The sequence below is a fragment of the Scyliorhinus torazame genome, chromosome 7 (assembly GCF_047496885.1).
Source record: "Scyliorhinus torazame isolate Kashiwa2021f chromosome 7, sScyTor2.1, whole genome shotgun sequence".
Classification (NCBI taxonomy): domain Eukaryota; kingdom Metazoa; phylum Chordata; class Chondrichthyes; order Carcharhiniformes; family Scyliorhinidae; genus Scyliorhinus; species Scyliorhinus torazame.
This window is the reverse complement of record NC_092713.1, coordinates 100429568-100455059: the sequence shown is the minus strand read 5'-3', so window position 1 is coordinate 100455059 and position 25492 is coordinate 100429568. Positions and strand designations below refer to the sequence as shown.

The following is a 25492-nucleotide window of genomic DNA, read 5'->3' as shown; positions in this document are numbered from 1 at the left end:
AGCGATTGTCCTAATTTAAATAATTCCATCAGCAAACCTTTTTGTGAATTTAAAAATAATGACGTTATTTGTTATCACACATTTGTCCCAGAGGTTTAGAAACCTGATGCCTCACTCACTTGACTCGCCCACATTATCAACTACGGTGGTACAGATTGGGGGAAAAAAACAACATAATTACCGTTTATGATTATCCCAGTCTTTTATGTGGCAGGCTTGTTGAAGTGAAGTTCTTGTAAAGCAGAGGATTTTTCAATAAACTCTGAAATCTTGCAGTTGAATATCCAGAAGGTTGGTTCTCAGGTGAACTGGAAGTTGAAACAGGTTAGGGAGAGTCCTTCTCCCACTTTCAATGTATTGCTGTTTATTATCTTGGCTGCTGGATTGTCTTACAGCTAGTTGAAGGCTTCAGGTGGAATCTGTGTTTCTGTTTTAAAAGCAGATAACAAACATGGCTGTCTCACCATGTGACCTGTTACAAGCCCAACATTCTTTTCCAAATGAGATGGGTGGTCAGTTCCATTATAGACCATGTGTGATGACTTTCACACCTGGAGAGCTTGAGACAGCTAATATCTTTAAATCTGAATGGTCCATGTTACGGTCAGCCCTTAAACTGGCTAAGAGATTAAACCAGATGCATAACTTTTTAATGTTTTAAGACGGTACAAAAAGATCAATTTGTTCCGGGAGTGATAATATAAGAAATTGATCTTGGTTATTTTATAAACAAACTTTATTGAAACAAAATAAAAGGAAACAATATTTAAACTTTAAAACTTTAAAGGAACACTAACATGCAGTTTCTTACCTTAATATTAGTTCCCATCAAACAACATTTTTCATGAAAATACTGTGCGCGTTCCACTGACACATACAGCGTCGCATGGCTGCTCACACCCTTCGCTCTTTCCCTGCTCCAAATCGATTCATTCTCTCTCTCCCTCTCTCTCTTTCGTGAAGCTCGGCCCAGCTCTTCAAAACAAAAGTCCTCCACTGCGTTGTTCAGACTGGAACTTATCAACTGTAATTTGGACTGCTTGATTGCCCACTCCCGTTTACACAAAAAAACAGATCTATGGCATTCATACGCAACTACCTTCCATTGATGGGCAAATGGGCCATCAGACTCTGTAATAGGATAATGGGCTGGTCATGTAGGAATGTCCTGAAAGACATTGGATCGTAGCTGAATCACTGCATTCCCTAACAAGTTGAAGTCTGAATGGGACAATGTGACTCAGCCAGGTGTCGGCATATCCTTTTGAGCCCGGGCAAACAGTATTTTCCTTCAGTCTGTTTAACTCTTGAATTGCCTGTTACATCCAGGACCCCATTTCTGGACCCAAGTTCTTAATATCTTCGGGCAGGGGAGACTTTGCTGGGGCTAGAGGCACTGTTGGGGGGTAGTCCGGGGAGTGGCGAGCCTGGCCAAAGGGGGGGGGCACTATTGTGCAGGCCGGGTCCGCGAGAGGCCGGCACCATGCTGCACAGCGTGGCCGCTGCAGGACGCCGCCGTGCGCATGTGCGGTCATGGACCCGGCAGTTTTCCGGGCCGTATCGGCAGCTAGAGGCAGGTGCTCGGAACTGCCTTGATGCTAGCCCCCAGTCAAACGGAGGATCGGTGGTCGCTTTACGCCATTTTTTCTGTCGGAAAATGCCACCGTTTCCATGCCAGCATGAGGACAAAACCTCAAAATCAGAGAATCCAACCCCTTGTTTATGTTTTTTGTTCCACTATTTTGCTCTGAACCAGGACTCTCAGCACAACCCATGGGCTTCCTCATAATTTCTTCTTCCGCCATGAATGATTCATAGGTTTCATAGAATTTACTGTGCTGGAGGTCATTCGGCCCATCGAGTCTGCACCGGCCCTTGGAAAGAGCACCCGACCCAAGCCCACACCTCCACTGTATCCCTGTAACCCCACTTAACCTTTTTGGACACTAAGGGCAATTTAGCATAGCCAATCCACCTAACCCACACATCTTTGGACTGTGGGAGGAAACCGGAGCACCTGGAGGAAACCCACGCAGCCACAGGGAGAACGCGCAGACTCCGCACAGTGACCCAAACCGGGAATCGAACCTGGGACCCTGGTACTGTGAAGCAATTGTGCTGCTAACCACTGTGCTACCGTGCTGTCCATGCTGTTGTAATTTAAACTCTTTTGCATGCACCCTATCGCCCAATTATGTTTCAGTTAATAAGAAACAATTACATTTCTAACTTTTCCAGCTCCGATGAAAAGTCACAGATTTGAAATGTTATGTCAGTTTCTTTCTCCACAAATGCTGATACATTTTCTGTTTTTTTCTTGTTTCATACTTCTGCTTTTTTTTTTAACTTAAAGAGGGTTGGCTGTGGCATCTTCCACTGTTGGAAGGCCTGACAGCTAGCTCTTGCCCAGTTAAAATGACCATTTAATTTTGAAAGGCTGCAGATGGTTTCTGTGTTAACCCTACACAGTGAACATGCCCACTTGGGAGAGGCTGCGGAGAGTATCTACGATAGTCCTTCACAGTGAACATGCCCACTTGGAAGAGATGTGGAGGGTATCTACGCTAATCCCTCACAGGGAATATGCCCTCTTGGGAGAGGCTGCGGAGGGTATCTGTGTGACCCCTCACAGTGAAGATGCCCACTTTGGAGAGACTGTGGAGGGTATCTACGATAGTCCCTCACAGTGAACATGCCCTGTTGTGAGAGGCTGTGGAGGGTATCTGTGTGACCCCTCACAGTGAAGATGCCCACTTCGGAGAGACTGTGGAGGGTATCTACGACAGTCCCTCACAGTGAACATGCCCTGTTGTGAGAGGTTGCGGAGGGTACCTGTGTGACCCCTCACAGTGAAGATGCCCACTTTGGAGAGACTGTGGAGGGTATCTACGACAGTCCCTCACAGTGAACATGCCCTGTTGTGAGAGGCTACGGAGTGTATCTGTGTGACCCCTCACAGTGAAGATGCCCACTTTGGAGAGACTGTGGAGGGTATCTACGACAGTCCCTCACAGTGAACATGCCCTGTTGTGAGAGGCTGCGGAGGGTATCTGTGTGACCCCTCACAGTGAAGATGCCCACTTTGGAGAGACTGTGGAGGGTATCTACGATAGTCCCTCACAGTGAACATGCCCTGTTGTGAGAGGCTGTGGAGGGTATCTGTGTGAACTCCTCACAGTGAAGATGCCCTCTTTGGAGAGACTGTGGAGGGTATCTGTGTGAACCCCACACAATGAACACGCCCACTTGGGAGGGTATCTGTGTGAAACCTTGCTGAGTAGTCTGCCGGAGTTAGAAGCCCAGCACAGCAGCTGCAGTCTGACCTTGTGGAGGACGGCGGTCGTGTTGCCGGGCAGCCGGGGGGGTGGAGTTAGGAAGGAATAGGGCGGGACAGGCAGGAGAGGGGAGGAGAGCTGTCAAAAGGCGGTGAGCAGGAAGGGAGAAGAAGCTGTGAGAAAGCCTGTGGGTCGTGCCGATAGTCTTGGGGAGGGGCAGAGTGATATTCATATCAATAGGCAATCATTGTGTTTCAAAATAATCTCTGCAACACAAAAGAACAACAACACTGAAGCATGAGCAGGATCCTGGCGGTAAAAACCACCCCGTTCGGCGACCAGAAGCCGGGCACCAGCGGCCTGAGGAAGCGGGTCAGCGTCTTCCAGTCGCAGCCCCACTACGCCGAGAATTTCATCCAGAGCATCTTGGCGGCGGCGATCGAGCCGACCGAGCGACAGTGCGCCGTCTTGGTGGTCGGGGGAGACGGCCGATTCTACAATAAACATGTCATCCAGCTCATCATCCAGATGGCGGCGGCCAACGGGGTAAATAAACACTGCACTCACTCCACTGTTAACATCGCAACCCCCATCCCCAGTAACACACTGCAATTATTTACTGTGCAGGGGAGATATCACCACAGAAAATAATGTCGCGACACAGAAATAGGCCCTGCAGCCCCTCTAATCTGTACTGTGCACCTTTGAAACGGAGCTGCCTCTTAGAAATGTCCTGTGTTTAATTTTATACTTCCCCCAGGATGGAGGCTGTATTGAAATTGCCATTTTTTGCTGTTTCAGCAATCGGTTCTGCACCCCATTTTTAAATGTTTCGGTTCACTTATTTGATTGCAAGGATTCTGTGCCGCTCCAACGTGTTAGTCAATTGCTTTGCAAAAAGTTGAATGTAAATTAATCTGGTGGGTTCATTTCAACACTGAAAATGGTTTTTCTATGCATGCATGGAAGGTGCATGGTGAATTACTTTCCAGGGATTCGCCTTTTTGATTGGTTAGATGTATTTTAAAATATGTTTTCTTTGTTGCACTTCTGCAGCTCTCTTGACTTGCTGTCCCTCTTGACAGTTTGGCCTCTGACATTTCTTCGTAATAAGATACTGGCGTGTCTGCTAGCAATATAGGTTTACAACCAAGGATTTTAAACTACTTTTGGTGGTTTTCTGCATCGTGTTGTATATTTTCAAACCTCGCAGTTCATGCTTGCAGGCCCAGTTGTCATGGTAAGGGGGCAGGTTAAACACACTGTTGCTCAAGAGGTGAATGCTTGTGTTGCAATGAGCAAAAGTCACTGCAGCATTTGGAGGAGGTGGCACGTGTTATTTCTTGCAAAAATGAATACATCGCAGAGCAGGTTTAAAGCACGGGTGCAAAGTAGAGTCCAGAAATGAAAATCTGCCTGAAATTCTACCGTAGCCTTGGACCCAGTGGAAAGGTCTGAAATGTAATACACAGCCAGGCTGAGAGCAGCTGTGCCTGCAACATACTTTAATGTTGCAAGAAAAAACCCTCAAATCGACCCTGATTTTCTGAGAGGTTCAATGAGTAGTTGAACATAGCAATTCAGGTTGGTAGGTGTCCAGCCTAATATTTTTGTCCCTCAATCAATATCACAAAAACATGTTATCACATATTGTGTTCATGAGAGCTTGCTGCTGTGTTTCCTACATTGCAACAGTGCAAAAATACTTCATTGATTGTAAAGTAGCTTGGGAGATCCTATGATTGTGACAGGCACTGTTTAAATGAATGTAATATGCACTAAATACTTGTGTGCTTCCTCTGTGGATTTAGCGAAGAGGGAAATGCGGGCCCAAATTTACTTGTCTTCGGTAGTCGCACTATTGTCATTTAATTGTTGGATTGATAAGATCGAGGACTCCACTTTACCCTATCACCATTTCTTTCAATCTCTGCTACCTCTCAGTGCATAATAGGCTTCCCTGTCCACTGTAGATAGAGGGGGAAATGGCGGGACTTCAAGCATCCATCCTTCTCTTACCTGGCCACTGTGGCGTAGAGCTCACCTAGATCTCAGACACTGAGTGGTCTGCTGGATCTGGTTCTCCTTGACAGCCACAACCTCTTGGCGGAGGAAGCCTGAGACATGGTAGAATGCATGTCCTGTATGGACTTCTCCATGGTCCATACATGGCTGCACAATAGCCCTTTGCAGCTCCCGTAGATGTTCTATTGTTCTATCCTGCAACTCCAGGAAATTTAGTATGGTCAACACCAGAGGCTCATCATCATCTAGAGCTCAGGGTGGACTTGGCTTCTAACAGTCCTCCGCCTGTCAGGGCTCAGAGCTATCACAGCCTCTGCCAGCTGTTCCTGGCTGTCATTGAAGTACTCAATGACCCTAAACCGATTTGCAAATCCAAACTCATCAAGTTGAATGTATCTGCGGTGGTGATGGCTGCTGAGGAAAGATGTGCCACTACATCCTCTGAAACTTGGAGGTCCTCCACCTCAGAGGTGAACTGTAGAGTCTCTGTCAAGGCAGTAACCTGACAGTCTGGAGTGAGAAAGTGTGCATGGAGAAACAATTAGCTCTTTGGCCTTCCCAGCCCCTCCTCCCATCTATGTGTGCCACACCTGTTCAGGGGTGGAATCACATTCTAGTCCTCCTCATACACATTTCCATCAACAAAGGCCTGGCCTTCCTGGCCAGGCCAAGAGCCTCCACTACAGCAACTGTCAGGGTTCTCAGGTCTGACCTATTTTCCTTCGTGTTGTGGGTTATTTCTCCTGCAGGCAGAAGGGAAGAGTAAGTCTCCGGACCATGATCAACTAGCCCCCTCCTAGCATGGCAACTCTCGGGTGCATGATGGGTGCTCTTTCTTGCATGTCCACTCTCATAGACATGGAAGACCTTGGTAGAGGCAGATGCTTATCACTCACATCCAGCATTCCTCCTGAAGTAACTGCTTCTGGGACTTAGTATTTCTTTGCTTATCTTGCCAATCACTCCACGCATTGTAACCCATTTCATAATAATCATCTTTTTATTGTCACAAGTAGCTTACATTAACACTGCAATGAAGTTACTGTGAAAAGTCCCTAGTCGCCACATTCCGGCACCTGTTCAGGTAGACAGAGGGAGAATTCAGAATTCTCCGCTAGTACAGGAATTGAACCCGCGCTGCTGGCCTTGTTCTGCATCACAAACCAGCTGTCTAGCCCACTGAGCTGAACCAGCCCCCTGACTTATTGTCCACTGACAGTCACAGCATGCTCATCATTCACTCAGACTTAACCTGATACTGGAAGGGAGGTCATTGACCCACTTTCAGTATTCGACCCAGATGCACTGCAGATCTCAATTTTTTTTAAAAAGTAATTTTTGGGAGGAATTTTAAACATTAACTCTGTTTCTCTCTTCGCAGATGCTACCAGACTTGAGTTTTTCCAGCACACTCTGTTTTTATTTCAGATCTCCAGTATTCGCAGTGTTTTGCTTTTATCCCAGTTTCTTAAATCTATTTACATTACTGAAGTCCTATGTTCATGGAACCAATCTAGCAAATCTTTTTTCCCACCTCCTCTAAAGCTTTCACTTACTTCCTAAATTGTGGTGCCCAGAATTGGACACAGGTCTCCAATTGAAGCCCAGCCAGTATTTCATAAAGGTTCTTCGTGTTATTACGTAGGATAAACGGAACAGAAATAAACCATTTGGGCCTAACCCCAATCCATGCCAGTATCTATGCTTCACTCAGCTTTCTCCGATTGAGGGCGGCATGGTGGTGCAGTGGTTAGCACTGCTGCCTACGGCACTGAGGACCCGGGTTCAATCTTGGTTCTGGGTCACTGTCTGTGTGGAGTTTGCACATTCTCCCTGTGTCTGCATGGGTTTCGCCCCCACATCCCAAAGATGTGCAGGTTAAGTTGATTGGCCACACTAAATTACCCCTTAATTGGAAAAAAATAATTGGGCACTCTAAACAAAAAAAAGCCTTTCTCCAATCGTTTCCCATCAAAATCTTCCATTGTAGCCATCTTCTCTTCTCCCTCCGATGCTTTCTTAACTTCCACTTAAATGCACCTAAAATATTTGCTCCCACAGGGAGTGGTTGAAGTGAGTTCCACATTCTGGATGAAAAAATGTTTATTCACGATACCCTAATTCATTTTTTTGGTGGAAGTATTGTATTGATGGCCTCTTGTGATGCCCTTCTCCACATGAAGAAACATTCACATTCTATCAAAACCTTTCATAGTTTTAGAAATTTTGTATTAGATCACCTCCGCTTTCAAGAGAGAAGAGACCCAACCTGTCAGTCGGACACGCGTACATTTCTGGGGGTGTCATCCTTGTAATTCTTCTCTGTACCCCATTCAGTGCCTCTATATTATTTTCATAATCTAACGATCAGAATTGCAGGCAGTACTACTCCAGCTTAGTGCAGGTTTAGCATTTCTTCACTACTTCCGGTTGCGGCTATGCCTAGGTAGGTCGCACGTTTGGCAGCTCCCGCCGAGAACGGACTTTTGGGCTCTCTAGAGGGGTCCCAACGGCAATTATTTGACGGCTTCCAGTGTGGGAATGTGACAGCAAGGTCCCCCCCGACATTATATGGATTGGACCAGGAGTGGAGTGGTGAAAAAAGTGATCTTGGAGCAGCGAAAAGTGAGAGGGAGAAAAAACAAGATGGTGGCGGGTGGAGACCAAGCAGCATGGGTTTCTTAGACGCTGCTTTGAGGAGCTGAAAACCAAAATGCTGGCGCCAATGAAGGCGGCTATTGAGAAACTAGTGGAGACCAGAGGGCCCAGGGGGCGGCGATCCGGGAGGTGCGGCAAAAAGCCTCGGAGAACGAGGATGAGATCTAGGGCCTGGTGGTGAAAGTGGAGGCACACGAGGCGCTGCACAATAGGTGGGCGGAAAGATTTGAGGACCTGGAGAATAGGTCGAGGAGGAAGAATCTTCGGATTCTGGTTCTCCCTGAAGGGGTTGAGGGGCCCGATACCGGGGCATATGTGAGCACAATGTTCAATTCGCTGATGGGTGCGGAAGCCTTCCCGAGCCCCCTGGAGCTAGATGGGGCTCACCGGGTCCTGGCGAGGAGATCCAAGGCCAACAAGCCGCCAAGGGCTGTAGTGGTGAGGTTTCACCGCTTTATGGACAGAGAGTGTGTCCTGAGATGGGCCAAGAAAGAGCAGAGCAGCAGGTGGGAGAACACGGAGATCCGAATCTACCAGGACTGGAGTGCAGAGGTGGCCAAGAAGAGAGCTGGCTTTAACCGGGCCAAGGCGGTGCTACATCGGAAGGGGGTGAAGTTCGGTATGCTGCAGCTAGCGCGATTGTGGGTCACATTCCAAGATCGGCACCACTATTTCGAAATGCCCGAGGAGGCTTGGAGCTTTATACAGACTGAAAAGTTGGACTCAAATTGAGGGTCTGTGGTTGTGGGGGGGATGTCTGCTGTATATATGGTTTTAACTACGTGTAGGGAATGTTCGTTTGGTTGGGTGTTGGATGGGGATGGATGAAGGGATTTGATGGGGAGGCTGTGGGAGAGTGTGGGCGCCGGTGGTGGAGGGAAGGCAGGCCCGGGGATGGGGGAATTGAGATAAGGCCGCAAAAGGAGCGGCGCCAGAGGGGGCGGGGCCAGCTCAGGAAAGCGCGGGCTTTTTCCCGCGCTAGGGAAGGACGGCGGTGGGGGTTGGAGGAGCGCACACTGACTGAGGGGGAGAGGGGATTTCCACACTGGGGGGTCGATGGGAAGGCGGGAGAGGCCGGGGTCAGCAGGAGTCAGCTGACTTACGGGAGTGTTATGGGGGGAGCAAAAGAGCTAGATATGGATCTAGTGGGGGGGGGGGGTATAGGGTTGCTGCTGCATTGGCCAATGGGGAACTGGAAATAGGAGAGGTGATCAGGGCGGGGGTCCGCCGTCTGGGGGACTGGAGGGTGCGGGAGGCGCGGGCACGTGACTGGCCTAGAAAAGGAGATGGCTAGTCGGCGGGGGGGGGGGGGGGGGGGGGGGGGGAGCCCCCCAATCCGGCTGATAACTTGGAATGTGAGGGGCATGAACTGGCCGATCAAGAGGGCCCGGGTGTTCGTGCACTTAAAGGGACTGAAGGCAGACGTGGTCCTGCTTCAGGAGACACATTTGAAGGTGGCAGACCAGGTCAGGTTGAGAAAGGGATGGGTAGGACAGGTATTCCATTCGGGGCTGGATGCGAAGAACAGAGGGGTGGCAATACTGGTGGGGAAGCGGGTGTCGTTTGAGGCCAAGAATATTGTAGTGGATAATGGAGGTCGATACGTGATGGTGAGCGGTAGGTTGCAGGGGGTGTGGGTGGTACTGGTAAACATATATGCCCCGAACTGGGATGATGCCGGATTTATGAAGCGCATGCTGGGTCGGATCCCGGACCTGGAGGCAGGAAGCTTGATAATGGGGGGGGATTTCAACACGGTGCTGGATCCAGCATTAGATCGCTCCAGATCCAAGACGGGGAAGAGGCCGGCTGCGGGTGCTTAGGGGGTTTATGGACCAGATTGGGGGAGTGGATCCATGGAGGTTTGCTAGGCCCCTGGCCAGGGAATTCTCATTCTTTTCCCATGTACATAGAGCCTACTCCCGGCTAGATTTTTTTGTTTTGAGTAGGGCGCTAATCCCGAAAGTGGAAGGAACGGAGTATTCGGCCATAGCCATCTCGGACCACGCCCCGCACTGGGTGGAGCTGGAGTTAGGAGAGGAGAGGGACCAGCGCCCGCTGTGGCGTCTGGATGTGGGATTACTGGCGGATGAGCAGGTGTGCGGAAGGGTGCGGGGGTGCATTGAGAGATACTTGGAGGCCAACGACAACGGAGAGGTGCAGGTGGGGGTAGTCTGGGAGGCGTTGAAGGCGGTGGTCAGGGGAGAGTTAATCTCCATTTGGGCCCACAGGGAGAAGAGAGAGGGCAGGGAAAGGGAGAGGTTAGTGGGGGAGATCTTAAGAGTGGACAGGAGATATGCAGAGGCCCCGAGGAGGGGCTACTTAGGGAGCGGCAAAGCCTCCAGACGGAGTTTGACCTGTTGACCACAGGGAAGGCAGAGGCACAGTGGAGGAAAGCACAGGGGGCGACGTACGAGTATGGGGAGAAGGTGAGCCGGATGCTGGCACACCAGCTCTGTAAGAGGGTGGCAGCGAGGGAGATAGGTGGAGTTAAGGATAGCAGGGGGAATACAGTGCGGTGCGAGTAAACAAGGTATTTAAGGACTTCTATGAGGAGCTGTACAGATCTGAGCCCCCAGCGGGGGAAAGGGGATGCGACGATTTTTGGATCAACTGAGGTTCCCGAGGGTGGAGGAGCAGGAGATGGCTGGTTTAGGGGCGCCAATTGGGTTGGAGGAGCTGGTTAAAGGATTGGGGAACATGCAAGCGGGGAAGGCCCCGGGGCCAGATGGGTTCCCGGTCGAGAATTGAGGACTGTGTCCCTGGGGTGATTCATGAGGACCAGACGGGATTTGTAAAGAGCAGGCAGCTAAACACCAATGTGCGGAGGCTCCTAAACGTGATTATGATGCCCTCGGTGGAGGGAGAGGCGGAGGTAGTGGCAGCTATGGACGCGGAGAAGGCCTTCGACCGGGTGGAGTGGGAGTATCTTTGGGAAGTGTTGCGGAGGTTTGGGTTCGGGGAGGGGTTTATCAGGTGGGTCAGGCTCCTATATAGAGCCCTGGTGGCGAGTGTGGCTACGAATCGGCGGAGGTTGGAGTACTTTCGGCTGTACCGAGGGACGAGGCAGGGGTGCCCCCTGTCCCCCTTGTTTGCATTGGCAATCGAGCCTTTGGCCATGGCACTAAGGGAGTCCAGGAAATGGAGGGGGTTTGTCCGAGAGGGAGAGGAACATCGGTTGTCGCTGTATGCGGACGACCTGTTGCTGTACGTGGCAGATCCAATGGAGGGGATGGTGGAGGTCATGCGGATCCTAAGGGAGTTTGGGGACTTCCCGGGCTATAAGCTTAACGTAGGGAAAAGTGAGCTCTTAGTGATGCATCCAGGGGACCAGGGAAGGGGGATAGACGACAGGGATAGACGATAGGAACAGGGCGGAAAGGAACTTTCGGAACTTGGGGATCCAGGTGGCTGGGAGTTGGTGGAGCAGATGGAGGAGGATTTCAAAAGATGGGATGTGCTGCCACTCTCGCTAGCGGGCAGGGTACAGGCGGTTAAAATGATGGTCCTCCCGAGGTTTCTCTTTGTGTTCCAGTGCCTTCCCATTGTGATCACCAAGGCCTTTTTCAAACGGGTAGGTAGGAGCATCATGGGTTTCGTGTGGGCAAATAAGACCCCGAGGGTAAAGAGGGTGTTTCTGGAGCGTAGCAGGGACAGGGAGGGCTGGCTCTGCCGAATCTGTGCGGCTACTATTGGGCAGCCAACGTGGCGATGATCCGTAAGTGGGTAATAGAGGGAGAGGGGGCGGCGTGGAAAAGGTTGGACATGGCGTCCTGCAGGGGCACGAGCCTGAGGGCGCTGGTGACGGCACCGCTGCCGCTCTTGCCGACAAGGTACACCACGAGTCCGGTGGTGGCGGCAACGTTGAAGATCTGGGGGCAGTGGAGATGGCATAGGGGCGAGATGGGAGCCTCGGTTTGGTCCCCGATTTGGGAGAACCATCGGTTCACCCCGGGAAGGATGGATGGGGGATTTCGGAGCTGGCATCGGGCAGGGATCAGAAGAATGGGGGACCTGTTTATAGATGAGATGTTTGCGAGCCTAGGGGCGCTGGAGGAGAAGTTTGGGTTACCCCCGGGAAATGCGTTCAGGTATATGCAAGTGAGGGCGTTTGTGAGGCGGCAGGTGAGGGAATTCCCGTTGCTCCCAGCACTGAGGATTCAGGACAGGGTGATTTCGGGTGGATGGGTTGGAGAGGGCAGGGTCTCGGCGTTCTAGCAGGAGCTGAAAGAAGAGGAAGAGGCCGTAGTAGAGGAGCTAAAGGACAAGTGGGAGGAGGAGCGTGGGGAGGAGATAGATGAGGGTCTGTGGGCTGATGCCCGGAGTAGGGTTAATTCTTCCTCCTCTTGCGGCAGGCTCAGCCTAATACAATTCAAGGTTGTTCACAGAGCGCATATGACAGGGGCGAGGATGAGTAGGTTCTTTGGGGTGGAGGACAGGTGTGGGAGGTGCTCGGGGAGTCCGGCAAATCACGTCCACATGTTTTGGTCGTGCCCGGCACTGGAGGGGTTTTGGAGGGGTCTTGCGAGGACTATGTCCAAGGTGGTGAAAGTCCAGGTCAAGCCGAGTTGGGGGTTGGCATTATTTGGGGTAACGGACGAGCCGGGAGTGCAGGAGGCGAAAGAGGCCGGTATCCTGGCCTTTGCGTCCCTGGTAGCCCGGCGGAGGATCTTGCTATTATGGAAGGATGCGAAGCCCCCCAGTGTGGAAGCCTGGATAAATGACATGGCAGAGTTCATTAAACTGGAGAGGATAAAGTTTGCCTTACGAGGGTCTGTGCAGGGGTTCTTCAGGCGGTGGCAACCGTTCCTAGACTATCTCGCGGAGCATTAGAAGGAGGTCAGCAGCAGCAGCAACCCAGGGTGGGGGGGGTGGGGGGGGTCTCTTTCGGGGGGGTATTTGGGAGGGGGTGGGGGGTCCCCAAGGGTACTGTTGAATGTTATGGGGGGGGGGGTTAATATATGTGGGAGAAACCCAATGTATAAGTAGTTTATTATTTTTGAATGTGGGGTTTGTGTTATTTCTTCCTTTTGTTATGGGGGGGGGGGAGTTTTGGAAAAATTTGAATAAACATTTTTTTAAAAAAGCATTTCTTCACTACTTTTCAATTCTATCCTTCCAGAAATAACGGCAAGAGCTTGGTTTGCATTTTTGTGGCCTTGCTAATCTGTAATGCAACCGTTTGTGATTGAAGTTTTTGTACTCCAAGATTTCTTTGTTCCTCTATCCCATCCAGACTTGCACCTTCTAAGTAACATGTGACCTTCCTATTCTTTCTACGAGAATGTACTATCGCACAGTTATCTGTGTTGAACTGTATTTTGATTGGCAAGGGTGTTAAAGTTTATGGGGATGAACAAAAAAGTGGGGTTGGGGCCACGATTAGTCCAGCCATGATCTTATTGAATGGCTGAGCAGGCTTGAGGGGCCGAGTTGACTACTCCTCATAATTCTCATGTTCTTGCGATGTCTTAGAGGGTTGGAGATGAACGAGATGAGACGAGTAATGTTATGAGGGATTTGAAAACGAGGATTAGAATTTTAAAATCAAGATACACCTTGACCAGGATCTAGTGCAGGCTAGCAAGCACAGGAGGATAGGAATTGCTGTGCCTTAATGTGCAAACAGCAGAGTTCGGATGGCCTCGGGTTTATAAAGGGTAGAATGTGGGAGGCTAGCCAGGAATGCCTTGGAATAGCCGAGTCCAGAGGTAATGAAGGCATAATTATGGTTTCAGCAATAGATAAGCTGAAACAGGGTTGAGGTTGGGTGATATTATGGAGAAGGAAATAGGCACTCTTAGTGATGGTGCAAACGTGAGGGTTGGAACACATCTCTGGGTAAAGTATGACACCCATGTACGAACAAACTGGCTTAATCTCAGACTGTTGTCAGGGAGAGGAATGGAGTCAAAATAATAAAAGCAAATTACTGCGGATGCTGGAATCTGAAACGAAAGCAGAAAATACTGGACAGTCTCAGCAGGTTTGACAGCATCTATGGAGAGAAAGGGGAGTTAACGTTTCGAGTCTGAGTGACTCTTTGAACTGGAAATGGGGTCAGATTTATACTGTAGTGGTGGTGGGGGGTGGAGCGGTGGCGTTTTTTTCTCTCCACAGAGGAATGGAGTCAGTAGCTAGGGAATGGAGATGGAGCAGATTCCAAAAACAGTGGCTTCAGTCTTCCCATTATTTAATTAGAGGAAATTTCTGCTCATCCAGTACGGGATGTCATTAGCAGTTTGCTAACCTTTTGGTTGTGACTCATTAAACTTATTGCTTGAATGTTGTTCATCTTTTTAACCACGCCTCTTTTGGTTTTAAAATGTGTGTACACGAACAGGTGCCGGAGTGTGGCAACTCGGGGCCTCTCACGGTAACTTCATTGCAGTCTTGATGTAAGCCCACTTGTGACAATAATAAAGATTATTATTATAATATGATGGGTTATGAATAGTCATGGGGTGTACCTTATATGTAACTTACAAAGTACAACGTTGTAGAGTTCTGTTGGGTTCCAGTACCATGCATTGCAAATCACAGAATACATATCACGTTTTGTTGCTTTTCCATTATTAATATTACTTATGGCAAAATATACTTTCCACAATACTAGGCTACGCTACTGTTTACTGGTTTATTACTAGTCCAGAACAGATTTAAGCATTCATATCCGTCACATTTCAAGATACTTAAACTATTTTTCCACAGAAATTATTTTCGAAGAGTTGTTACTTTTATTTTAGAAAAACAACGAATGTTTGCAGAATATTTTTTTTAAATGGTCACCATGATGAACAGTGACCATGAACAGATGAAATATGCTAAAAGGCAATTATTTTCCCCAGGAACGAAACAATAAGTAATTCATGTGTGTTTCATTGAAAACTATTCCTTTTATGTTAGTAACCTAAAAGAAATCTGAATAGCGATACCTGAAAACAGATGGGGCACAGGTCGGTGGTTTTTTTTTGAGGTAGGAAGGCCGCAATGATGGTTGGTTTGTTAAAGGTAACGTGGTGAAGGATTTATAGAGGGAAGAGTTTATGATTGCTGGAGGATAGTTAAAGTTCCTTGATCAAGTCAAGTAAGTTAATCCGCTGATGTGAAAAAGTATAATTTGTTATTTTGTACTGTGTAGAGATAAGAGTTACAGTGCCTTGGCTGAATATGTTGTGCCTGTGTGGCGCCTCACATGTGCAAAGTGCCCAGATTGAAAGAATACTGATTGATCTGAGGCTATGATTGTTCTTAGTGCCCCAGAACAATCCAGGCAACTCAGAAGTTCAACTAAATTCAACTCTGTAAAATGTAGGATGGCGATATAGCCCTATTCCTTACATGGTTTGGGTCCTCAATTAAGTACTTATAAATTATGAAATCTATATGTACTTAAGTGCCTGTAGCATGGACATAGTGTATTCTACTGTCCATATTTGTTACTACATGGTTGTCATATGTTTCTAGCTTAATTACAGCGTCCGCATGTGGATTTATTGATGTTTGCCTTTGGGCTGCAGGCTTATTTCTTGAATAAAATACCTTAAAAAAATATATATAGGTTGAACTGATTGGACTAGGGTGAATCTGATCTCATAAGTGACTAGGCCATTCATATCAATCTATGCCTGACTTATTCTTAACCTTCATAGAAACTTGAAGAAGGTGGAGACTGGTAAGACCAATCATTCAAGAATCTAAACGTAAAATTTGACATTTTAGTTTGGCTTTTTTCTCTGAACCATGTCAGGCTAGTTTTGAATCTGAATGAACTAAATTGTGTTGACACAGTTATTAAATCTGTAAGCTAAATGCTGCAAGTACCAAGGTTTAAAACAGTCATCATACAACAGTCTTCTGCACCCAAGATCAAAATGCTTGACCCTGACCCCCTAGAACCTTCTGTTTGATTCTTTAAGTATACCGTTTAACTTTCCTTTCGTACTCTACAAAGCTTTAAGTTAAAGATGTAAAGATCTGTGTTACTGCAATTTATTTATGGTATGCTTATAGAAGTAAGCATGTAGTGTATAACACAGAAAAGAGAAAGGGAGTCGTAAAATAGACCTTAGACTGCCAACAGTTCAAAGACATTCATGATTCTTTCGGGTTCTATAAGCTTACACATTGATGTGAAAACAAATATATCAATAATAAAGCAACTCTAATGTAGCAGTATTTTTTTCTCTTGTGTATTAATCCCGAACTCGTAAAACAAGCACTCCATGCAGTTTTAATTGAAATTTAAACACTTTGATTCTGCTCGCCCTGATTTTGTTTTCTCCATTTTTACGTGCAGTTTTCTTTCCGATGTAAAGCAGGCACACCACAGTATAATTGCAGGAGTGTTATATTGTCAGAGATGTTGGGTGAGATTCTCATTTGGCTGATGGCGAAATCGAGAAACACGATTTGCAGAGAATAGGTTCCGACGCCAAAATCGCGGCAGGTGCTGATTTGATGCCAAATCGCAATTCTCCGTCACCTCAACAGCGGCGTCAATGCGGTCCGGGATGCAAGTACAGTAAACACCATTTGCATATTATTAGCGGGCCTGACTCTGTATTCTCCGGGCGGAGTTCCCGAAGGCGCGGTTTACTTGTGCTTTTAAAAATCGTGAAACCTGCATCATGCATCATGGATGCTGAGGGAGAGAGAGGGGTTCGAAAAGTGTCTAACATTGCCATAGTTTGCTGACAGTTGTGTAGCTGGCCGGGGGTTTCTGCCAGGACCGGAGGGAGCAGCGGCGGATGGCCAGGAGGTGGACTGTGGGGTTGGGGTAGACAGGCAAGGAACACCATTGCCGGAAAGAAAGCCATGAAGCTGCCCACACCACTGACAGCACTGTGAGCTTAGGGCCACGGGTCGTATCGGTCCCGTCCCCTCCCCCATGGTAACCTCTGGCCCCAGCCGACCATCCACGGGATGGGCGCGCTCCAGCGCAAGCAGTTGCCACCTTGTTGGATGGGTTGAGTGTGTGTGGGATTGTAATGTGTATATGGGGCTGCAGCTTGTCAGCCTCCCAAGTGTCAATCATGGAACCGGCGAATCCCACACCATTTCTCTTTGGAATCGATTGTGTTCCATGTGGAGCTGGTGCTAGCCCCTTCACAATCGATGAATCAACATCATTTTTGACGTCATGAAAGTCCAGACTCCTGCCCCGGCATCAACACTTAGGGCTGGATTCTCAGATCCTGCGGCTATGTCCGCAGGATCCGTCTGGTCTTAGACCAAAAAGTTGGCGGCATCCCCGCACTGATGCTCCGCCCAGTGGGGGATTATCAGCCACGCCCCGTAAAGCCCTCGGCTTTACCTGCGGATATGGCCGCAGAATGGCACTGGCCACGCGTGGACCCGGCCTGACAAAAACTGCCTCCCTGTAACTCCATGCGCCACCCCCGGACCACCTCCCACCAGTCCCCCCAGCTCCCGCCGAAGCCCCCCCCTGCCAGCGGAACGGCTCACCCCGACTGTGGCCCCGAAAGTTGTGAGGACACATGACCCACAGCGTCGGGTACTCGGCCCATCAGCGGTGAAGCATCGGGGGAGGGCCTCTAGTGACAGCCTGAGGCCGTCCCAACAGCGTGCTGCGTACTCATCAAGATCACTGTTTTTGAAGGGACGGAGCATCGGAAAAATGGCGCCGCCCACGATTCCAGTGTAATGGATTTTCCGTCCGATCGCCGAACACGATTTTGGCATCGGCGATCGGAGAATCCAGCCCTTAGATTCAGGAATGGAGAATCCATCCCTTTATTTTCAGATGAGATGTTAAAGTTACAGGCGGAAGATCTCGCAGCATATTTTGGAGCAAAGCAGCAAGTCGATCTGATAACCTGACCAATATACCTCCATCTGATAACATGACCAAAAACCTTAATTGGTCATTCATCTCATTTGGTGTGGGGTAGTTCAGTGTGCAAAATTGGTGTCATATTTCTCTTCATATTTGGATATTAAATGCTTGGTGTTTCTTTGAACGCATTATGAAGTTCTGTATAGATGTAACAGCAACAATTCATTAGCTGTAAACCAATTTTGAATTTGAAATACACCATATAAATGTGCATTCTTCCTTTAAAGTGAAGCTACTTGAGAAGGTGATGACTGACAATTTATGCCCAGAGTACATCTCAATTACCTGGACATTTTAAAACATTAATTTAAATCCAAATTCATGATAAAATAGCATTGCAGTTGTTATAACCTGCCTATTTACGATTGGCTGGGGACTAATGACTATCCCACAATCTTATGGGAGTATGAACTTCCCCAATGAGGGGGGCGGAGAAACTCCTAGTATAAATAAGCTGGCCAGTTCAGGAACCAGCAGGAAGGAGAAGGTAGCAAGGGAAGTTACTGCTATTGTTATGTATATATTGTTATAGTAAATAAACGTTATTATTTTGTAGCCTTAAAACTCGTGCTGGATTCTTCGTGGCCCTTACAAAACTGGCGACAAAGGTAAAAGTGAATAGCTGTCTACACTGCTGAAGCCACCTCCCTGGATTTTTGTTGGATACAGGTTGGAAGTTGTTTTCTATTATACCATGCCTCTGTACGGACGTTTGGATGTTTTTGATGCTGCGCTGGAAAGCTGGAACCAGTACACACAACGGATGCGTTACTATTTCCGGGCAAACAATATCACTGAAAACGAGCGCCAGGTGGTCATATTGCTCACCGCCTGCGGGCCGCATACGTTTGGGGTGATTAGGAGCCTTACGTACCCAGCTGCGCCGGACACCAAAACGTTTGACGAACTTGTGAATATAGTGGGGCAACACTTTAACCCAACCCCATCCACGATAGTCCAGCGTTACCGGTTTAATACCGCTGAGAGGACCCCTGGAGAATCCCTTGCCGATTTTTTTTATCCAGGCTACGCGGGATTGCGGAATACTGTGACTATGGTGAGACCTTGTCAGAAATGTTACGCGACCGTTTGGTTTGCGGTATTAACAATGCAGCAACCCAGAGAAAGTTGTTAGCGGAGCCAACATTGACTTTTCAACAGGCAATACAAATAGTCTTGTCCCGAGAGAGCACAGAGCGAGGAGTACAGGAGCTACAGGGAATGGAAGTGCATGCCTTGGGGTGCAACCCTTTCCGCCCAAAAACGTCCCCCCGCACTCCTGCGGTACCTTGGGCGAGGCAACGACCGGACCAACGCCAGTGGCCATTGGACATTCCGCCCCGAAGGGAGCTTTCTCCAGAGCCAATGGATGAGGAGCCATGTCCGTGTCAGACTTGTAGGCGCCGACCCCGTCGCGGACGGCGGTCCTGGGGACGCCAGAGGCGCCGTTGTTCCGACCGAAACTGGGACCAGCCCAGGGGCCGTAACTGGGACCAGCCCAGAGGCTGTACCTTCCATGTGGATGAACCTGCGGCGACCACTCCTGAGGACGTGGAGACGGAGGACGACTGCCTGCAGCTGCATTGTGTGGCAGCTCCCCGTGTGGCCCCCATTAAGGTGACATTACGGGTCAATGGCCACCCGCTGGAGATGGAGTTGGATACTGGCGCAGCGGTCTCCGTGATCGCCCAGAGGACATTTGACCGCATCAAGCAGGGTATACACACCCTTACATTAACTGACTCACAGGCCAGGTTGGCCACCTACATGGGGGAACCACTGGACATTGCAGGAACTACAATGACCCCTGTTGTCTATGGACGCCAGGAGGGGCGTTTCCCACTTATCGTAGTGCGTGGCCATGGGCCCAGCCTGTTGGGTCGGGACTGGTTGCGCCATTTGCGGTTGCAATGGCAGCACATCCTCCAAACAGTTTCTGGAAGGTTGACTGAGGTACTAGGACGATGCCCAGAGGTATTCCAGCCTGGTTTGGGGAAAATAAAAGGGGCCGTAGCCCGTATCCAAGTTGAACCAGGAGCCACGCCGCGCTATTTCCGGGCGCGCCTAGTGCCTTACGCTTTGCTCGAGAAGGTAGAAGGGGAGCTCACTCGTTTGGAGAGTTTGGGTATTATCAGGCCCGTCCGTTTTGCTGACTGGGCAGCACCAATTGTACCAGTAATGAAGCCAGATGCCACAGTTCGCTTGTGTGGCGACTATAAACTTACAGTGAATACAGTTTCCCGACTCGACCGATACCCAATGCCTCGCATAGAGGATCTCTACGCGAAACTTGCAGGTGGACTCTCATTCACAAAATTAGATATGAGTCACGCCTACCTGCAGTTGGAGCTGGACCCTGCCTCCCGACCATATGTAACAATTAACACACACCGGGGCCTGTATGAATATACACGGTTGCCCTTTGGAGTATCCTCTGCCTGCGCAATTTTTCAACGTGTTATGGAGGGCATTTTGAGAGGTTTACCACGTGTGGCTGTCTACCTAGATGACGTGTTGATTACAGGGATGTCGGAGCAAGAGCATTTGGAAAATCTGGAGGCTGTCCTTAGACGCCTTTCGGAGGCTGGAGTCCGTTTACGTCTCACACAGTGCGTATTTTCAGGCAAAAGAAGTAGTCTACCTAGGTTATCGGGTGGACCGCGAGGGTCTGCACCCCGTCGCAGAGAAGGTGCGTGCAATTCAACATGCCCCCACCCCGACTGACACTTCGCATCTTCGTTCTTTTCTCGGTCTCGTAAACTATTACGGGAAGTTCCTCCCCAATCTGGCAACTACGCTGGCCCCCTTGCACCTGCTGCTAAAGAAAAATCACACCTGGGTTTGGGGTCAGCCGCAAGAAACCGCTTTCCGGCGGGTAAAGCAACAATTGTCGTCGCCTGGGTTACTAACCCACTATGATCCGGGAAAGCCTTTGCTCGTCACATGTGATGCATCCCCGTATGGTATTGGGGCTGTCCTGTCCCACAAGATGGAGAACGGGGCCGAGCAACCGATAGCTTTCGCCTCCCGCACATTGACTGCAGCGGAGAAAAAGTACGCACAGATCGAGAAGGAGGGCCTGGCAGTGGTTTTCGCGTTGAAACGCTTCCACCAGTACGGCCGCCATTTCACTATCGTGACTGATCATAAGCCCCTGCTGGGACTCTTCAGAGAGGATAAGCCAATACCGCCCATTGCTTCTGCACGGATCCAGCGCTGGGCTTTGGTGCTTGCTGCATATGAGTATTCTCTGGAGCACAAACCAGGTACGCAGATAGCAAATGCCGACGCACTGAGCCGATTGCCTTTATCGACCGCCCCCATGTCGACCCCCACGACCGGTGAGGTGGTTGCAACCCTAAATGTTATGGACACCTTGCCTGTCACGGCATCACAGATCCGTGAGTGGACCCAGACGGAGCCAGTCTTGTCAAAGGTTCGGCACATAGTCCTGTATGGTGGGCAGCATAGACAGCTCCCAGGCGAGTTGCGGGCATTTTCCTCCAAGCTGTCAGAGTTCAGCGTGGAAGACGGCATCCTCTTGTGGGGGACGCGTGTGGTTGTCCCGGAAAAAGGCCAGGAGCTGATATTATCAGACTTGCACAATGGGCATCCGGGCGTGACCAAGATGAAAATGTTGGCCCGGAGTTATACCTGGTGGCCAGGCCTCGACACCGACATTGAGAAGGTGGCCCAAAACTGCTCCATTTGCCAGGAGCATCAGAAGCTTCCGCCGGCCGCGCCCCTACATCACTGGGAATGGCCAGGGCGGCCTTGGGCACGCTTACATGCAGATTTCGCAGGCCCTTTTCAGGGATCCATGTTCCTTCTACTAATTGACGCCCAGTCCAAATGGCTGGAGGTGCATAAGATGCAGGAGACAACGTCCTGCGCAACAATTGAAAAGATGCGTTTGTCTTTTAGTACGCATGGCCTCTCCGAGGTGCTGGTCACGGATAATGGCACTCCATTCACGAGTGAGGAGTTTGCTAGGTTTACAAAGATGAACGGCATCCGCCATATCCACACTGCCCCATACCACCCGGCTTCAAATGGGTTGGCAGAGCGTGCAGTGCAAACATTCAAAAGAGGCCTAAAGAAGCAGTCTTCCGGATCAATGGACACGAGACTGGCTCGCTTTTTGTTTACGTACAGGACCACCCCCCCCATGCAGTGACTGGGGTAGCTCCCGCAGAACTCCTAATGGGCCGAAGACTTCGCACCCGCCTTAGTATGGTCTTCCCGGACATTGGCGCAAAAGTACGCCGCACACAAGAACGGCAGGGAAAGGGATTGTCTCGGCATCGTCCGATTCGGCAGTTTGCGCCCGGTGACCCAGTATTCGTGCGGAATTTTGCTGGTGGTGCCCAATGGGTTCCTGGTGTAATCTTTCACCAAATGGGCCCTATATCTTACCAAGTGCAAGCCCAGGGTCGTCTCCAGCGAAAACATGTAGACCACGTCCGGTCCAGAAGATCATCCCCTCAAAAGATTCCCCGCCCCCGGAGCTCATTTCAACAGCTGCAAAGACCAGAGACAAGGGAAGGTAGTCCTCAAAATCTTCCACTGGTGCCTCACTCGAAGCCTGTGCAGGTCGTTACGGGAACGAATGGAGATAGAGACGCTGACATGACGGAGGCAGCAGACTCTGACTCCGAGATGGAGACACAGGATGCATCAGAGGGGGAATCCTCGGGTCCACAGGCCGTAGATGTACAACCGCGCCGTTCATCACGGAAGCGCCAGTCCCCGTCTCGTTACACGCCGCCTGATCCAGCGCCGCGTGCAAATGGCGTCCGGCCTGCGGCCAAACGAGTTCGACGCCTTCCTTCGCCAGGGTCTTCGGTGGATTCCTTGGACTTTGGGGGGGAGGGATGTTATAACCTGCCTATTTACGATTGGCTGGGGACTAATGACTATCCCACAATCCTATGGGAGTATGAACTTCCCCAATGAGGGGGGCGGAGAAACTCCTAGTATAAATAAGCTGGCCAGTTCAGGAACCAGCAGGAAGGAGAAGGTAGCAAGGGAAGTTACTGCTACTGTTATGTATATATTGTTATAGTAAATAAACATTATTATTTTGTATCCTTAAAACTCGTGCTGGATTCTTCGTGGCCCTTACAAAAGCAGTGTACTTAGCTCTTTTTATTCTTCCATATGCGCCCTCACAATTACGTTGGTCATATATATGTATACACACTTCCGCACTACATACAAACCAATAAAACATGTGCAATGAAGGGACCATATGTAATTGCCATACAGATGTGTATAGGGGCTAATATATTAGCGAGGAAAGTTTTTAAAAAATATATATATTTTATTGAAAATTTTTTCCAAACAACAATTTTTCCCTCTTACAAAGCAAACGAAACAATAACAAAACAGAGATTTTTAACCATACACAAGTAACAAAACCCCATTATCTATTGACCTAAACTAAACTAAAGCCCCCCCGCCCCCCCTGGGTTGCTGCTGCTGGTCATCTGTCTTCCCTCTAACGTTCCCCTAGGTAGTCGAGAAATGGCTGCCACCGCCTGGTGAACCCTTGAGCCGATCCTCTCAGGGCAAACTTTATCTGCTCCAGTTTAATGAACCCCGCCATATCATTTACCCAGGCCTCCAGTCCGGGGGGGTTCGCCTCCTTCCACATGAGTAGGATCCTGCGCCGGGCTACTAGGGACGCAAAGGCCACAACATCGGCCTCTTTCGCCTCCTGCACTCCCGGCTCTTCCGCAACTCCAAATAGAGCTAACCCCCAGCCTGGTTTGACCCGGGCCTTCACCACCTGCGAAGTCACTCCCGTCACTCCCTTCCATTACCCTTCCAGTGCCGGGCACGCCCAAAACATATGTGCGTGGTTTGCCGGGCTCCCGCCACACCTCCCACATTTGTCCTCCACTCCAAAGAACCTGCTCAATCTTGCCCCTGTTATGTGTGCTCTATGTAGCACCTTAAATTGAATCAGGCTGAGCCTGGCGCATGAGGAAGAGGAATTTACCCTGCTTAGGGCATCAGCCCACACACCCTCCTCTATCTCCTCCCCTAATTCTTCTTCCCACTTTCTTTTTAGTTCGCCCACCGACTCCTCCCCCTCTTCCCTCATCTCTCTATAAATCTCTGACACCTTGCCCTCTCCGATCCACACCCCTGAAAGCACCCTGTCCTGTATCCCCTGTGTCGGGAGCAACGGAAATTCCCTCACCTGTTGTCTAGTAAACGCCCTCACCTGCATATATCGCAAAATATTTCCCCGGGGCAACTTATACTTTTCCTCCAATGCTCCCAAGCTCGCAAAAGTCCCATCTATAAATAAATCTCCCACCTTCCTAATTCCCATCTGGTACCAGCTCTGAAATCCTCCATCCATTCTTCCTGGGGCGAACCTATGGTTTTTCCTGATAGGGGACCCCACCAGGGCTCCCCGCACCCCTCGCTGTCGCCTCCACTGTCCCCAGATATTCAGTGTTGCCGCCACCACCGGGTTTGTGGTAAACTTTTTAGGTGAGAACGGTAGCGGTGCCGTCACCAGCGCCTCTAAACTCGTCCCTTTACAGGACTTTCTCTCCAGTCTTTTCCACGCCGCTCCCTCACCCTCCATCATCCATCTACGTATCATTGCCACATTGGCGGCCCAATAGTAATCACCCAAGTTCGGTAGTGCCAGTCCTCCTCTGTCCCTACTACGCTGAAGGAACCCCCTCCTTACTCTCGGAACTTTCCCTGCCCACACGAAGCTCGTGATGCTCCTATCTATTTTATTAAAAAAGGTCTTGGTGATTAGTATAGGGAGACATTGAAATACAAATAAGAACCTCGGGAGGACCATCATCTTAATTGCTTGCACCCTGCCCGCCAGCGATAGAGGCTGCATGTCCCACCTCTTGATCTCCTCCTCCATTTGTTCTACCAGCCGTGTCAGATCAAGTCTGTGCAAGGTTCCCCAGCTCCTAGCAATCTGAATCCCCAGGTATCGGAAGTTTCTTTCCACTTTCCTTAGCGGTAAGCCTTCTATCTCTCTACTCTGGTCCCCTGGATGTATCACAAATAATTCACTCTTCCCCATGTTTAGCCTATACCCCGAGAATTCCCCGAACCCCCTCAACATTCGCATAACCTCTATCATCCCCCCCGCTGGGTCCGACACGTATAACAATAGGTCATCTGCGTATAACGAGACTCGGTGCTCTTCTCCCCCTCTAATCACCCCTCTCCATTTCCTGGAGTCTCTCAACGCCATGGCCAGAGGTTCAGTTGCTAACGCGAACAACAATGGAGACAGCGGGCATCCCTGTCTTGTTCCCCTATATAATCGGAAATACTCCGATCTGTGTCGACCTGTAACTACGCTTGCCGTTGGAGCCCCATAAAGAAGTCTAACCCAGCTAATAAACCCATTCCCAAACCCAAACCTCCTTAACACTTCCCATAAATACTCCCACTCCACCCTATCAAATGCCTTCTATGCGTCCATTGCCGCCACTATCTCTGCCTCCCCCTCCACTGGGGGCATCGTTATCACCCCTAATAGTCGTCGCACGTTAACATTCAGTTGTCTCTCTTTTACGAACTCTGTCTGGTCTTCGTGCACCACCCCGGAACACAGTCCTCTATCCTCGATGCCAGTACCTTTGCCAGCAATTTGCCGTCCACGTTCAATAGTGAAATAGGT

General features: G+C 49.6%; 1 protein-coding gene across 1 annotated transcript in view; it reads left to right on the top strand.

Moving 5' to 3' along the window:
- The first annotated feature begins 3406 nt into the window (after positions 1-3406).
- Positions 3407-25492, top strand: part of pgm1 (phosphoglucomutase 1) — a 130871-nt gene continuing 108785 nt past the window's right edge. Inside the window, exon 1 of the mRNA XM_072511149.1 lies at positions 3407-3821. Within this exon, the coding sequence (XP_072367250.1) occupies positions 3573-3821 (249 nt within the window). The 5' untranslated portion in view covers positions 3407-3572. The remainder of the gene's footprint in view (positions 3822-25492) is intronic.